At 44.7% G+C, this 16,454-nt stretch overlaps 1 protein-coding gene across 5 annotated transcripts in view; it reads left to right on the plus strand.

Annotated features, from left to right (window-relative positions):
- Positions 1–14,594, plus strand: part of MEAF6 (MYST/Esa1 associated factor 6) — a 29,353-nt gene extending 14,759 nt beyond the window's left edge. Inside the window, exons 5-8 of one of the 5 annotated variants that reach the window (XR_001119649.3) lie at positions 2,580–2,772; positions 6,687–6,744; positions 7,372–7,405; positions 7,892–9,435. Coding sequence is in view for 4 of the 5 variants with exons in the window: in XM_049705481.1 (XP_049561438.1) it covers positions 2,580–2,772; positions 12,755–12,887 (326 nt within the window). In the remaining variant the exon portion in view is untranslated. Of the gene's footprint in view, positions 1–2,579; positions 2,773–6,551; positions 6,582–6,686; positions 6,745–7,371; positions 7,406–7,891; positions 9,436–12,754 lie in introns of those variants that run through there. The other 4 variants (XM_033422121.2, XM_004266446.3, XM_049705481.1 and 1 more) reach the window with 4 other exon arrangements.
- Positions 14,595–16,454: the final 1,860 nt, after the last annotated feature.

Genomic DNA, 16,454 nt, shown 5'->3' on the forward strand with positions numbered 1-16,454 from the left:
TTTCTTTATCCGTTCATCTATTGACAGACATTTAAGTCGTTTCCACATTTGGGCTATTGAATAATGCTGCAATGAACATAGGAGTGCAGATATCTCTTCAAGATCCTGATTTCAGTTCTTTTGGATAAATACCCATAAGTGGGGTTACTGGATCATATGGTAGTTATATAAATGATAGGCCCTTTACACTATGATCACATTTAAAAACTCCCAAACAGAGCATGTATTAGTACTGCATTTCTTTCTAATGCTGAATAATACAGGCATACTTTGTTTTATTGCACTTTGCAGATACTGCATTTTTTACAAATTGAATGTTTGTGGCAACCCTGTGCTGTCAGATGATGGTTAGCATTTTTTAGCAATAATATATTTTTAAATTAAGGTATGTACATGTTTTTAGACATAATGCTGTTGCACACTTAATAGACTCAGTATAGTGTAAACATAACTTCTATATGCACTGGGAAACCAAAAAATTTGTGTAACTCACATTATTTTGATACTCGCTTTATTGTAGTGGTCTAGAACCGAATCCACAATGTCTCCGAGCTGTGCCTATATTCCATTGCATGGTTATACCACATTTTATTTATGCATTCATCAGTTGATGGACATTTTGCTGCTGTGAATAATACTTCCGTGAACATTTACGACCAGTTTTGTGTGAACGTGTTATCATTTCTCTTGGATATATACTCAGGAGTGGAATTGCTGGTGATTTGTTAACTCAATGTTTAATCTTTTGCGGAACTGCCAAAGCGTCTTCCAAGTTAGCTGTACAATTTATATTCCCATCAGCAGTGTTTGAAGGTTCTAGTTTCTCCACATCTTCACCAACACTTGTTACTGTTTGTCTTTCCATTATAGTTACCCCAGTGGGTAGGCAGTGCTATCTCATTGTAGTTTTGATTTGCATTTCCCTGATGGCTAATGATGTTGTGCATCTTTTCCTGTGCTTATTGGCCATTTGTATATCTTCTTTTGAGAAATGTCTATTCAAATCCATTGCTGATCTTTTTAATTTTTTTTGTCTTTTTATTATTGAGTTCTAAGAGTTCCTTATGTATTCTGGATACAAGTCTTTATCAGATATATGATGTGCAAATATTTTCTCCCATTCTGTGGGTTGTGATTTTTTTTTCTTTTTTTTTTCTAGTTAGCATTGGTTTATAACTTATAAGTTTGATATGTACAACATTATACTTTGACTTCTGTATATACTACAGTGTTCTCACCACCGAAAGTTTAGTTTCCATCTGTCACCATATAGCTGACCCCCTTTGCCCATTTTGCCCTCACCTCACCCCTGTGGGTTGTTTTACTTTTTGGGTGATATTTGCAGTTCAAGAGTTTTACATACATGATATAGTTCACTTTACATATTTTTTCTTTTGTCATGCTTGCTTTTGTGGTCTTATCTAAGAAACCATTGCCTAATCCAATAGATTCTAAGAGTTTTATACCTCCTACATTTAGGTCTCTGATCCATTTTGAGTTAATTTTTGTATATGGTATGAGATAGGGTTCCAATTTCATTATTTTGCATGTGGATATCCAGTTATCCAGTTATCTTAGCCATAAAGAGAAACGAAACTGAGTTATCTGTAGTGAGGTGGATGGACCTAGAGTCTGTCATACAGAGTGAAGTGACTCAGAAAGAGAAAAACAAATACCGTATGCTAACACATATATATGGAATCTAAAAAAAAAAAAAAATCGTTCTGAAGAACCTAGGGGCAGGAACGGTAAGCTGGGATGAAGTGAGAGAGTGGCATGGACCTATACACACTACCAAATGTAAAATAGATAGCTAGTGGGATATAGCTGCATAGCACATGGAGATCAGCTCGGTGCTTTGTGACCGCCTAGAGGGATGGGATAGCGAGGGTGGGAGGGAGATGCAAGAGGGAGGAGATATGAGGATACATGTATATGTATAGCTGATTCACTTTGTTATACAGCAGAAACTAACACACTATTGTAAAGCAATTATACTCCAATAAAGATGTTAAAAATAAATAAATAAAATTGGGAATATCTGTCAGCTGAAGGGTATTATTACCACTTTTAAAATAATGTTCTTAAGGCTTCTCAGAGTAACTTAGGTAATGAGGCTCTTCTCCTCCTGGGCCCTTTTTCTTGATGGAAAGTCAGGATTCCCATGTGGTCTGGGGAAGGAACCAGGGCCAGCTGTAGGATGTTTTCCCAAGGTCATCTCTCACCTCCCGAAGACCTATGTAATGTTTTTGATAATGCTTCTTGTGTAATTATTAATCCCATTAGCATATTCTTGTTTAAATAACCTTTATGTAGCGAGGTTATCTTGATTGTATGGTCTAATCTCCCAGCCGTCCTTAGGTCTGTTGCCTCTGGTTACATTGTTTCAGATTACAAGTTTCTCAGGAACTCTGATAACTTTGTATGTGTCTTCCTGTCAGTTAGAACATATGGTCCTTGAGGGTAGGAAACAAGTCTTTTTCTATGTGTTAGTGCTCAGAAAATCTTTCCTGACTGATGGACAAACTTCCTGAGGAGTACTGATGATGCTTTGGGGGACTTGTGTTTATTCCCTCCAGGGGAGCCAGGAAGTGGGACGGAAAGTGATACTTCTCCAGACTTCCACAATCAGGAAAATGAGCCCAGCCAGGAGGATCCTGAGGATCTGGATGGATCTGTGCAGGGAGTGAAACCTCAGAAGGCTGCTTCTTCTACTTCCTCAGGGAGTCATCATAGCAGCCATAAAAAACGAAAGAATAAAAACCGGCACAGGTCAGTGGTAGGGACCACCTTTCCCCACCCCCTAGGCCCCCACCCTATCCCCACCCACTTAGAGCTTCCGTGACCATTGCTGTGAAGGGACTTTAATAGAATAAACATTCTTCAGGATTGGTGTGGTCTTTCTGTTGCTGATGGGAAGAAATTCATTTGGTCCAAGTGAAACAGGCTAATTTTTCTCTAAGGGAGGAATTAGTGGGCATTAGAGGAACTGTGAAGGAAGACATCCTTCTCAGTGTTTCTAGTGTAGAAGAATTTGATTCCATAAAACTTTTGTTTAATACAGTGAATTTGAAATCCTTTCAGAAGAGAAAAAGGGAAATAGAAATGGAATCTGTGTACTAGTGTTTGAAAAATGCCACTAGCATGTGTTGGGAAGCTGAAAAGTGGGATATAAGTCTTGTGCTCCTAACCTTGATCCCTGCCTGTTCTTATTCCCTGGAGGATGGACAGAACTGATCTGATAGTGCCTTTATGCTTTTTATTTTTTTTTTTTATTTTTATTTTTCGGTACGCGGGCCTCTCACTGCTGCGGCCTCTCCCGCTGCGGAGCACAGGCTCCGGACGTGCAGGCTCAGCGGCCATGGCTCACGGGCCCAGCCGCTCCGTGGCATGTGGGATCTTCCCGGACCGGGGCACGAACCCGTGTCCCCTGCATCGGCAGACGGACTCCCAACCACTGCGCCACCAGGGAAGCCCCCTTTATGCTTTTTAAATACAAGTTTTTTGATTGCTTATGATTTCTCTATTTTTATATATCTTTGTAAAATGCTGATTTCAGTATCAGAGGAACAATATAAGGGCTATAAGATAGGAGAGCACCTTCCTAGATAATGTTTGTTCACTGTGTTTTTTTGCAGTGCCTAATGAGATAGGAATCACATCAGTGGGCAGAGAGGTCAGGTGCCACCCAGAGAGGATTTTAGCATTCACTCTGCTTGGGGTTTATATGATGATGCCGGGGCCTGTTAGCTCAGATAATTGGAAATTATACAGCTGAACTCAGAGAGGGTAATGCAGTAGTTTCTAGAGGAAGGGATGGCCTCAAACCTTCTTCTGGGAGGTTTGAAAACCAGATATCCACCAGGTTGGCTTTTGTCCTGCTCCTCTTAGGAGCCTGCATGCTGAGGAGATGAAAGGGGGCGTGCAAGGAATGGGTGGGCTTCCCTGTGCCAGTCAGTTTGCTTCTGGGCTGGGTTGTCCCACAGAACATTCCCTCAGGCACCCAGGATGTTACAGTTGTTACCTTTGCCAGATGTGGCATACAGGGATAATACAGAGTGAACTCTAACGGGTTTAAGCCTCCTTGGCATCAACTGATTCTTTAATTCTTTTAAGAGTTTTTCTTGTCAATGGTGGTGGTGGTTTTTAGACCCAGAAATAGTATATCCTCCAGATAGTGGCTAAGGACTGCAGCCTAACATTTTTCTGCACACCAGAAATCACCACGCCAATCTCATAAGTGCAGTAAGAGAGAGCAAAAATTGCATCTCTGTCTCTCTCTTTTTTTTTTTTTTTTTGGTAAGGCTACAGCTTATTTAATCGCTGTGACAGGACTGACGCTAGTTTATCATAAACAGCAGAGATCCATACTCTTAATATTTTTTTAAATTGTCAAGATAAAAGGGTCATGCTCTGTGTTGCTTTCATTAAGTTTACACCAGTGTCATTTTAAATGGGATAATTATTTTCCTGTTTCAGAGTAGAGGAGGGGTAGATTCCTTGAAAGTTTCTGGGACACTTTCTCCATTCCTGGTACACTAAACTCTATTGATAGCTATTGTTTATTTCAGGTAATACCTTATTTTCTTAATGATACGATCAGCTGATAAAAGGGAATTAGACATTGAACTTAATTTTCTTCTTGCAGATTACTGGTAGATTTCCATAGGAACAGCATTTCCTACCTTTTCCTCTCCTGGCCCTAGGAACTAACTCCTTCCAGAAAAATACTAGGATTTAAAAAGATATTTGATGTTAGTTATTGCCTTCACAATGGGGCTTTCTGTTTGGAAAGCAGGATCCTTTTGTGTTCCCCAGGTTCAGTATCCTGCTGGGTTTCTCCGTTGGCCTTAGGGCCTCACCTGCCCTGAGGGAGGATACTGGAGCTGATTTGCCTTCTTTCTGGAGAAAATAGGTTTATTAGTACACCTTCTCAGATTCCTGCCATCTTTAGTCAGGAATTGTGTCTGGCCCAAACCCCTCGCCCCTGACTAATGTCTTAGTGGGTCTGACTGATTGGGGGATGGGGGCGGGGGAGCACTTTGTCTACACATGTTTGTAACTTTGCTCCCAGTACAGTGTCGTTTCTCCTTCAACATACCACACCCCATATTGTCAGATAAAAGTCAACAGTAAATTATTTCAACAAAAGTCTGAATACCCACCATGTGTAAGACACTGTTTAGTGATGAGTAAAGCAAAGTGGAAATAAATAAGTACCCTAGCAAAAAGGGAAGAACTTTGAATTTGTCCTCTTTAGGAATATAAAAATCTATCAAATAATTTTTAGCATTCATAAATGATCACAAGATTCTAAAGTCTTATCTTTTACGTGATATCTGAACGATAAGTCCCAGTGTCTTTAAAGAAAAAAGTTGAACTCGGTATAACCTTATAGCTGCTCTTACAGGTTTTTGATACTGTACCGAGCTCTAGAATTCTAGGTAGTTTGTGACGTTTTCATGAAGTAGGTACAGTCTACTTCTTTACTTTCTGAACAAAGTTCAGTTAGGCTGAAAGTTAAATTTCTGACAGTTCCTGGTTTGTACACTTACCGTATACTTTTCCCAAATGTCCGAAGTGAAACTGTTGCATAAAGGTGATTGAAGTTAAGCTTTCTTCCAGCTTCACTCTTGCAAACACTGGCTAGGAGGAAATACAGCCGTTTTGCATATTGTTTTACCTCCTGTCTACAGTCTGAAAGGCTCCGGAGCCAGCTAAGGAACTGGTGTCGTGCCCCTGGTTAACATTTGCTTTGGAGGTCTGCCCAGCCCATGGTCTGTTAGCAGTGATGACCCGAAACGGCCTTCTCCTCTAGGCTGCTCTCCCATCTGGACCCTTACGGCTTGGGTGCTTGTGGATGTCAACTTCCCTTTGTTTCATTAGGCGCACTGCAGACTTCGGCGTTCCCTAATTGTAGCCCTGACGTAAACCGTTAACTGCTCTCACCGGTTCAGGGGCAGAGTAATATGGCTGTGTGGGTTTTGGAATTAGACTCTGATTCAACCCCTGGCTTCTAGCATGAATGCAGAGAAAAGGAGTACCATGTTTGGACATGCTTAAATATAAAACCCGAGTTAGAAATTGCAAAATGTTTTTTATTTTCAAAACTGTATGATATTTTTATCTTTCATTTTAGTGAAAGTGTATTATGCCGACTTGTTGGTACGGTCTTCAAAGCACTTTTCATTATGTGACTAAACCCTTTGTTCTCTATTTCTTCTAAATGCCCAGTTTATTTTTCATTATAATTAAATATTTTAAAAGTTCTAACTCTGAATCTGGTAGTTAATAGAAGGCCTGCGGGTGTCTAGTTTTCTAATGAAATAACTTTTCTTTTTATAGTCTGTTCTTCTGATATGAAATCCATTGAGGGAAGGGAATCTCCCAACCACAGAATCTTTGGTGCTTTGATGTCTGAAACTTTGTGGCTTAAGATTCTTAAAAGTGATTTTGTTTCTACAAATCTTGCTAGGGTGGCTAATCAACTAATTTATTCAATTAGGATATTAATTTCTATTGCTTTCTTCCTTTCAAATGCTGCCCCTCAGCCCGTCTGGCATGTTTGATTATGACTTTGAGTAAGTTTGATTTGAATTAGTATTTGTGCTGTGTTGTTTAGTGTGTAGAGACAAATATGCCTTTTTGAGACCTTTCTAACCCATAGTTTATCTGTTTAATTGTAGGTATGTATATTAGGTTAGGCTGGGAAGTTTTTTTTAAAAACAGAAAAACGTGATGGAGGTAACATTTTATTTAATAACTTAAGCAAAATTAAGTAAACTTCACTTTTATGCATTTTAATTTCTTTAAAAATAGATAACCTTTACTTTGATTAATATTTAAATTGATATCCTGGCTTTGCTTCATAAGGAGATTGATAGTTTAAGATCTTTTGCTCTGGAAAGATTTAAAAATTGAAATTTGTTGAATTTCTTTTGTGTTTCATGTCCAGGGATACAAACTCCTAGTCTCTTTCCTGTTCTTAATCACTCAGTGTCTCAGTGATTATCAGCAACATAGTTGCAGAGCTAACACATTAACGTAGAGCATGCCCTCTTAACCCAAGCTCTTTAACATGTAATTTTGGAATAATTTTTAAAAATTGTACGACTTTTATAACTGCTATAGTGTATTTCTTTTTGAGTCATCTAAGTTTACCTTGTGGCAAGAGTATCTGCTCATGTTTTTGATAAATACTTGCTTAATAATATCTGGGTAAACAACTAAATATGACATAGTCTAATGAAGAATGTGGATTTTACTTAACCAAATAGTCTTTGTTATAGCTTGTGCCCTATGCAGTAGCTGATTCTTGGACCCGTTTTCTGTAAATTAAAATGCAAATATCTTTTATCTTTCCTATCACAGGATTGATCTGAAGTTAAACAAAAAACCACGAGCTGTAAGTATCAGCCAGACCATTTCAGAGAGGCTGGTGATTTTTGTAGACGGTTAGAAAAACGTATTTGTCTTCAGAGCTTGAGTGTTCCTAATCTGGGGTCACAGTTCTTGTTTTACAGTCTGGGGTATCCATCTGGATGCACTTTGACTTTTAGGTTTGTGTACTCTCTTTATATTTTGGAGAGAGAAAGGCTCACACATTTTTTCCTGAAGAAAAATTCCCTTTGATTAAATAATGAACTGTTAATACTACCCCTCCTCACCACCCCCATGCCTCTAACTGGTGAGTTCTCAGGTCTAATAAGGCAGAATTGATGTTTCTGTCCCTCTGTGGACTCAGAAGACAAGCTATTTTCGATGTGAAATATTGTCTGTCATATTTGAAATAGAATCTTTGGCTAAGAGCAATAGCCTAGCAGGGTTGTTGGTGAGAATTTGTCAATGTTCTGCTGAGAATAAGTTGGGACTTCTGTTTTTCTCTCTTCAGGATTATTAGAAGACTCATTAGTGCAGAAGCGTCCAGGCTATAGAGCCCTGCTTCCCTCCTCCGACCTCACAAAGATAAACACCCCTCACCTGGCTGCGTGGCCATCCATCTCTGCTTTCCCAGACCTGGTGCCTGTGACTCTGAGTAGTTTGTTCTGAAATGTGGTGACAAACAAGTCATTTCTGTAAGACCATATTGGAGCATTTATTTTGTGTCATTTTCAGTAACAATTGCAGGACGACCCAAGACACTGTTTTAATCCCAGCAAGTTGCTAACTGTGCATTTCTCCGTTCTTGGAACCAATGTCTCCCCTGTCAAACTGCCTGGCACCAGCTTCATCTGTGATGCGCATCGAGAAATGTTCTCTAGGTTTGTTTTATGCTGAACGTAGAACAAGTCACATTTCAGAGGGAGGCTGTAAATATCTGGCGTTTTCTTATTTTGTTTGTGTTTTATCGTTTTTCTATGATTGTTTTTACCATCTTATTTGCTTTGGGGACTTTTTGTAATGCCATTATACAGCTCATACCTTCCTGCTGACATATCTGATCATCTCTTTCGTGCAGTTGCCAATATTCTTAACTGAAAGTAATTTGGTTTACCATAAATAAAATGGGGACTTGGCTTTTTGTTTCTTTGCAGAGGGAAGGTAAAGAGTGTTTATTTAATAATTACCTATCTTAAATCTTTTTGAGTTGGAAGCAGTTTCATGTTCAAGGAACAGGAAAAACTGAAACACATGAGTTTAAATGAGTCCTTTTAAAATAGGTATTTTTATTCTTTTGTATAAATAAAATTTCACAGGCTTTGACTTCTCATCCTTCACCTTTAAACTTGAGATTGTTTTTTCACTTACTTATTCGTATCATGCCTTACGGAAATTTCTTTCTCCATCTTTTCTCTCTCTTTGATGGTATTTGCCTGATTAAATATTGCTCTAAAAATGACTAAGGCAAATGGAAAGGCTCTAAACTGTACCCAAAGCTGATAACGCCTGGAGTCCTTGAGCAAAGTGAATGACAGGATCACCGAGAGGCCGCGATGCCCAGCAAACGCCCCTTCCTTTCAGGGTGGATGGGCCGAGGAGTCTGTTGATGGTTGTTACCTGCCTCTGGAGCAGCGGCCATCCACCTCGGCTGCACATTGGAATCACCTGGGTTGCTTAAAAAAATACCAGTGCCTGGGTCGCACTCCCCAAGACCCTGACTCGGCTACAGCCTAGTATTGGGGATATTCGTTCCAAGAGTCCCTGGCATTCTGACAGGAAACGAAGTGGAGAACCACTGCATTAGGAGACTGGATTGTTCGATTTCAATCCCATGTCATGAATCAGTCTAAGGGATAAGCTGTGGGGCCTCACCTTTCCTTTGACTCTATTTAGTCATAAATACTTATCTCCATATCTTTGTTAGAAAAAATATGTTCCATTTGTGGCAATGTTGGTAGAGCTGAAATACGGATGGCGTCTATTATCAAAACACGTCGACCTTGTCAGATGTGCAAAAGCTTCCTCTTGTTCTCAAATAAACTTTTTTTTTTTTTTGACTCTGTGGCTATTCAGATGTCTTTGCCTATGTCTTTGGTAGCAGAACTTGAGGGGTTTTTTAAGGAATTAGTTTCTTATATAGATTGTTCCTTAAAAACAAAACAAAACTAAAGACAATGGAAACCAGAAGCTTTCTGTATCCTTTTTTGTCAGTCTCCTTTCCCGGGAGGGAAGGATGCGATCCCGGTGGTTTCCTTAACTCTGAGGACAGCACACAGCAAACCTGAAGATATTTCTGACTCTCACAGTTTGACTTTTGCTAGAGATAGAGTAGGACTACTCTTAAAAAGATACATTATTAAAAGCATATCTATGTGTACGAATACCTCTATGTATGTGTAATCATGGTTAGAGACATGGCTGGCTTTATACATACTTTCTCTGTAAAGTTTAATCATTGATTAGGAGACCTCACAACTTGCCTGTAAGTTGGCCAGACATACTGGAGATACAGGAGTCTTGAGAGATCACTTAGGTTCCCTGTGTTGGGCTGGTTTAGGAAATAATGCCGGGAGATCCCTGCCTACCATACTTGTGATATTTGCAACTTTGGCTATCAGCTAAGCTTAAGTTTGCTTGAGTTTAAAAGAGGATAAGGTTATGACCTTGATCAAGTTATTGATTAGAGGAACAACCATCCTAGCGGAGGAACAAGTGTATTTAGGTAGCAGTTGCCCTCGCAGTTCCTATCTGTGACACTTGGTGGAAGTGGTCTGCTGGGTGGCCTGTGTCCTCCCATCTTAGCTGCCCCCACCAGTGACCCCTGCCCTGGAATGGCTGCCAGGACCACTGAGAAGGTACCGCCTTCACCAGCTTGGTTGGGTTTGGAATAGTACTTGGCTTCCGGTCTTTAACCTTCTCATCTCTAAGATGGGAATAGGTTGTCCTTTGCTCCTTTTGGTAGTTACAAGATATTAAAAGAAAATCCAGGCACTGTATGTCTTGTCCTGGGAGGATGGTGCCTGTATAGAGCTTCCTAGGGAGTCTCAAGGACCCTCTTCCAGGAGATGAGAAAATAGCTCAAAGTGCTCTAAACACCATCAGACCCTAAAAGTTGAACACAGAGAATGGGAACAACCCACAAAGCAGGAGGTGAGAAGCCATTTGGGGCCCAGGGAAGAGACGGAGGGAGGTGTTGTGAATTTGGACAGGGCTAGTGAGGGTTGAGAGCCTGCCTGTCGAAGCTGCTGTCCCCATCTTGGGGGCCTTCGGAGTGCTGTAGGAAATTGATCCATAATTAGGTTAAACGTTTACCCTACGATGGAGTTTATTCTCTTTGCTTAGAAGGAAATCCCTTGCTGTGAAAGAGGAGGGAGCAGGCGTTAGCATTATTTCCGACTCCAAGATTGAGCCTTTGGGTCCGGGGTCATGTAAGTACCCTGTAAGTATGTATTCTAAAGAGAGTGTTCTTGGCTTCTTGACCTGTGTGCTAAGTAAGGGAACTGAAACAAGAATTAAATGGCCTAAGCTTGAGAGCAGTAAGTATGCTGTTTTGAAACACTATGCGACTTAGTTTTTGCTTTTATTCTGACTCCTCTGCCCCTTAGCCTTACTCCAAATTACTGAGGCATCATTACACTTAAAAAACTCACATCGGGGGCTCCCCTGGTGGTGTAGTGGTTGGGAGTCCGCCTGCCGATGCAGGGGACGCGGGTTCGTGCCCCGGTCCGGGAAGATCCCACACGCCGCGGAGCGGCTGGGCCCGTGAGCCATGGCCGCTGAGCCTGCGCGTCCGGAGCCTGTGCTCTGCAACGGGAGAGGCCACAACAGTGAGAGGCCCGTGTACCGCAAAAAAAAAAAAAAAAAAACCAACTCACATCGGAAGCCCGACTGGCGCGGCTGCACTGGGGGAGCAGGACTGCGCTCTGCACACATTTACTTCTCCCAGGCTGGGGTCGTACTGAGTCCCTGCGAGGGCGCTGTGCCTGGAAGGTGCAGAGATAAGAAGAAGGGGCTGAGGTTCTCATTCCTGTGTTAATCCAAATTAACATTATCAGGCCTGAATTTTATAAGTGGTAAGCTTCATGATTTGAAACAGTTTTCCTCACTTAGATGGGCTGTGGCGGAGTTGATTCTCATCCCCACTTCAAAGGCTGCTGGTCTCCAAGGGGAGGGGTTGGGGGCTGGGAAGAACACGGCAGGCCTTCGGTTTATATTTACTTTCTGGCTCAGCCTTACTTAGTTCCTCACTTTGTGTTATATAATATGCAGAAATATTCATTCATTAGTACATGTAAGATAATTTGTAAATAAATATTAGGTTGAACCACAAGCAGTCAACCATTTTGATCTTCCAAAATGGCAGTTATCATGGTTTAACAACACACACATGTTGGGGGCAGGTGTGCACCAACTTTTCACCGTTCGTGTACAAGAATAAACATTAGCTGGGAATTCCCTGGCAGTCTCGTGCTTAGGACTCCGCACTTGCACTGCTGTGGGCCAGGGATTGATCCCTGGTTGGGGAACGAAGATGCCATAATCCGTGTGGTGCCAAAAAGAAAAAAAAGAATAAACGTTAGAGACCCCTGGCCAATACAGCCCTCCTCAGATCCCCATCTGCATCCCCATAACTTATTTCTCTACCCAAGGGTGCTTTAAAATATCTAATCTGGGCCTTCCCTGGTGGCGCAGTGGTTGAGAGTCCGCCTGCCGATGCAGGGGACACGGGTTCGTGTCCCGGTCCGGGAAGATCCCACATGCTGCAGAGCGGCTGGGCCTGTGAGCCATGGCCGCTGAGCCTGCGCATCTGGAGCCTGTGCTCTGCAACGGGAGAGGCCACAGCAGTGAGAGGCCCGCGTACCGCAAAAAAAAAAAAAAAAAAAAACTAATCTGAGTAAGTAATACATGCAAGTGGCATATATTCAAGTGGTACTGAAGTGCGGTCAATGAAAAGTCAGTCCACCTGCCCCTCTGCTCCCAGTTGTCCTTCCCGGAGACAGTTTCCTGTGTGTCCTTCCAGAAGAACCTTGTACATTCATGAGCAGCATGCACACGTATGTGTGTCTATTACCGAAATGGGAGCATACTTTTTTCAGCTAGTAATATAGCTTAGACAATGTTCTATAAATGCAGTGGCCTCGTTTCTGTTGGCTACCTGATACTCCCATTACATTTGTTACCAAAATCTATCTAACCCAGTCCTCTACTGATAGTGTTAATGTTATTTCCCATCTTTTGCTGTTTCAGACAGTGTTGTGATGCATTACACACATCATTTTGCAAACACAATGCTTAGCGGTGGGGTGGCTGAGCCAAAGGGTTGAAATACGTGGAACTCACTGTGACTTTATCTTCCATATCACTTTAAAAATAGGAATACAGGGACTTCCCTGGTGGCGCAGTGGTTAAGAATCTGCCCGCCAATGCAGGAGACACAGGTTCAATCCCTGGTCTGGGAAGATCCCACATGCCACGGAGCAACTGAGTCTGCGAGCCACAACTACTGAGCCTGCGCGCCCTAGAGGCCGAGCGCCGCAACTACTGAAGCCCGCGTACCTAGAGCCCATGTTCCACAGCAGGAGAGGCCACCGCAGTGAGAAGCCTGCGCACCGCCAAGAAGAGGAGCCCCCGCTCTCCGCAACTAGAGAAAGCCCGCGCTCAGCAACAAGGACCCAGTGCAGCCAAAAAAAAAAAAAAAGAATACAAGTATTTCTTTCTCCTTTTCCTTTCCTCCCTATTTGTCCAGTTCCTGAGAATTTTTCTTGGGTAACTTGTTACCCAGAACAGTTGGAATTTTCTGGAACTCTAAACTTTGTAGGGTGGACTGTGACCTCTGGTGTTGCTTTCCAGGTGGAGCTGCAAAGACCCCTGAGAATTCCCTGTTTCTGGCTTAGCACTTACTTTCCATACTTTTCTCTTTAGATTTGTGTTTTCCGATCCTGCCGAGCATCCCAGTTTCTAGGCCCTGTGCTCAGGCCCGGGCTGGCAGCCCTGTGGGCTAAGCAGGCCCCCTGCTCCCCTGGCAGTCCTTACCAGCAGGTGCCAGCAGGTGGCAGGCAGAGCACCACAGCGCCCCTGGCCTTTAGCGAGGCTCTTCTCTGGAGAGCAGCCAGAATCAGAGCCTTTGGACCCTTCCCAGGGACCTGCCTCCTAGCAACAAGCCTAACCCTGTGCGGGGGGTGGGTTGCCCAGTCCATTTCTCCCACCTAGTTCTGCAGCCATTTCTTAAATGGGTGAGCAGTTTAAGATCACCAGTAGCGGCCTTGAGTCGGGCTTTGAGGCCACACCCCAGAATGACAGCCTGGGGCCTCCTCCCCGTCCAGGAACTAGCCGGAAGGATTTACATACCATGGCCTGGGAAGGCTTCATTTTCCTTAATTGTAGGGCCCTACTTCCTGTCCCTTTCAGCAAATCTCCCACACCCTTCCCATGACCTGGGAGGCCCCCAGAACAGGCTCTTACTCACCACCCTCTACTCACCCTGCTATATGGTCTAGGGGAAAAAAATGAGCCAGAGGTTTGAGGATCCCTGGGGCAAAAGTGCTAGGATCCCGGAACTGCCTTCTTTAGGGGCAGGAACCCCTGGAGACCAGCTGGGCCCAGGGCTTGGGCTGATGGCACTACTCCTCCCCCAACTCTAGATTTGTGTCCCCTTGAATCCCAGTTTCTCTGTGGCTCGCTCAGTCTGTTTCTCACAGAGACCTGCCCAGCGCCTCCTTCAGGGCAGGGGGCTTGCCCTTCTGTGTAGGGGAGACACAGTCTGGCTTTTCCAGGGGAACTGGGAGGAGGAGGGAGGGCACAGAGCGTGGGAAGAGGGAGGAAGTGGCAGCTGGATGGTGACTGGTGGCCTCTCCCAGCCACTCCCCCATACCACCCTGCAGGAGACCAGTGCTGTTTGGGGTGTTAGCAGCACTGGGGTGGAGGTTGCCCAGGAGCTGCTCTCCTGGAGCCCCAAAGCGCTCCTGCTCCTAGTTTAGGCCCTCAGATCTTTAGGGACGGTAGGGCTTCGTCAGGCTGGCGTGGTGCGATGGGGACAGAGGGGGCGGGGACCTCCAGACAGGGAATTGCATCCAGTTCCCTGCCAGGGAGGCCAAGGTTTCCGTAGTCATCCTGCGCCCCAGTGTGGTTAACCCGAGTGCAGGACAGAACTTGCAAGAAGACCCAGGGTCAGGCCCCTGCTGGTGAGAGCCCCAGGGTGGGGTGTAGGGGCCTAGGGGGGTTGGGGGAAGGGCTGGTAGGAGGCCATCCTCTGTGAGCGCCCCAGGGTCATTTCCCAATGTAGGGATTTGCAGACGCTCCCCATTGGCTTCTCTTCCCCTGGAACCAGGAAAACAAAAGGAGGAAAGAGCTGGCAGGGCAGTGACTGGAGCTTGATCCCCTCCAGCACCTCAGTGGCTTGAGATCCTGTCTCAGGGTCACGTTCTGGCCCTGCCACTCTCTCCTTCACACTTTTTTTCCCCCCAAGTATTTCTATTTTCTTTTATTACTTAAAAATTTTTTTATTGGAGTATCATTGATTTACAATGTTGTGTTAGTTTCAGGTGTACAGCAAAGTGACTCAGTTATACATATATCCATTCTTTTTTAGATTCTTTTCCCCTATAGGTCATTACAGAGTACTGAGTAGAGTTCCCTGTGCTGTACAGCAGGTTCTTATTAGTTATCTGTTTTATATACAGTAGTGTGTACACGTCCATCCCAATCTCCCAATTCATCCCTCCCCAACACCTCTTCCCCCTTGGTAACCATAAGTTTGTTTTCTACAGCTGTGACTCTATTTCTGTTCCGTAAATAAGTTCATTTGTACCATTTTTTTAGATTCCACAAATAAGCAATATCACGTGATACTTGTCTTTCTCTCACACTTTACAACCGTATTGTGAGGTAGGCCAGGAAGCCCAGGCCCCGAGAGGGCCACACAGCCAGTGAGGGGGACCCGAACCCAGGGCTGCTCCCTCCTGTGCTGCCACCAGCCACACTGAGGTGTCCTCTTGTCAAATCTAGGGAGAAGCAGGGACCATCATATCCCTTTCACAGGTGGGGACGCTGAGGCCTCGTGAATAAAGGTGCTTCAGTGGGTGGGGCAGGAGGTGGTGAGGAAAACTTCGCAGTTAAAACCCAAGTCCTGGGAAAGAAACATGCTGGGCATTGGGCCTGGCAGCCTCTGAGCTCTGCCCGGAAGCCAGATTGAGAAAGAGGCCTGGAGGCGAGGCTCCGAACCTTGGACGGCCAGCCCAGCTCAGCCAGGCCGAAGCTGCCGGGAAAGCAAAGACGACGGGGCACCGAACTGACTCAGTACCTCCACGAGCCCGGCCCCAGCTCGCACCTGCCGTGTGGGCTCTGCTGCCCTTGTCCGTGCCTGCCGGCAAGCCAGCAAGGCCAGGCGGTACCACAGCAAGCCCGGACCTGCTGCCCGCTGCCGCCTGTCCACTGCCCACCTGCCTGTGGAATCTGCCTCTTCCTCCCCTCCCCACAAAGCGGGAGCCGTGAATGACCAAGAGTTCAGCTCTGGTCAGGAACCAAGTGTGAGCCTTCACGTGTACGGCGAGCAGGCTGGTGGGATGGGCAGAGGGGTGAAGGCGCCCTGCTTCTCCTTCCAGGCCTCCCTTGGGGCCTCACGGCCTTCACGACCCTCCCCGCCCCGTGGTGTGCAGAGAGGGGGCCTTGTGGGTGGGACTGCTGGTGCACCTGCCGTGAGCAGGGCCGTGGGGTGGTCAGGGCAGCCCTCCGGCTGGAGGGTCCCCATGCAGATGTAACTCCACGTGGCTGTGAGGGGCGGGGCTGAGGGCACCCCCTCCACCTCCATCCCCCTCAGGGGCCCCAGAGTCACTGCGAACTAGCGTCTGGGTCCCTCCCTTCCTCAGGTTTGTGGAGCCAGGGGACCCCAAGCAGAGGCCCTGCCTGAGTCTGTCCTCCATGGGACCTCGGGCAAGTCACTCAGCTTCGTCAGCGGCTGATAATGAACTGGACAGTCCGGTATTTTAGCTTCCTGTCTATAAACACAAAGGCCCATAAGTAGCCTTTAATCTGGAATACAGTTCTCGACTGGAAAAACTATTTTATAAACGAGGCAG

Source organism: Orcinus orca, chromosome 1 (assembly GCF_937001465.1).
Source record: "Orcinus orca chromosome 1, mOrcOrc1.1, whole genome shotgun sequence".
NCBI classification, from domain to species: Eukaryota; Metazoa; Chordata; class Mammalia; order Artiodactyla; family Delphinidae; genus Orcinus; species Orcinus orca.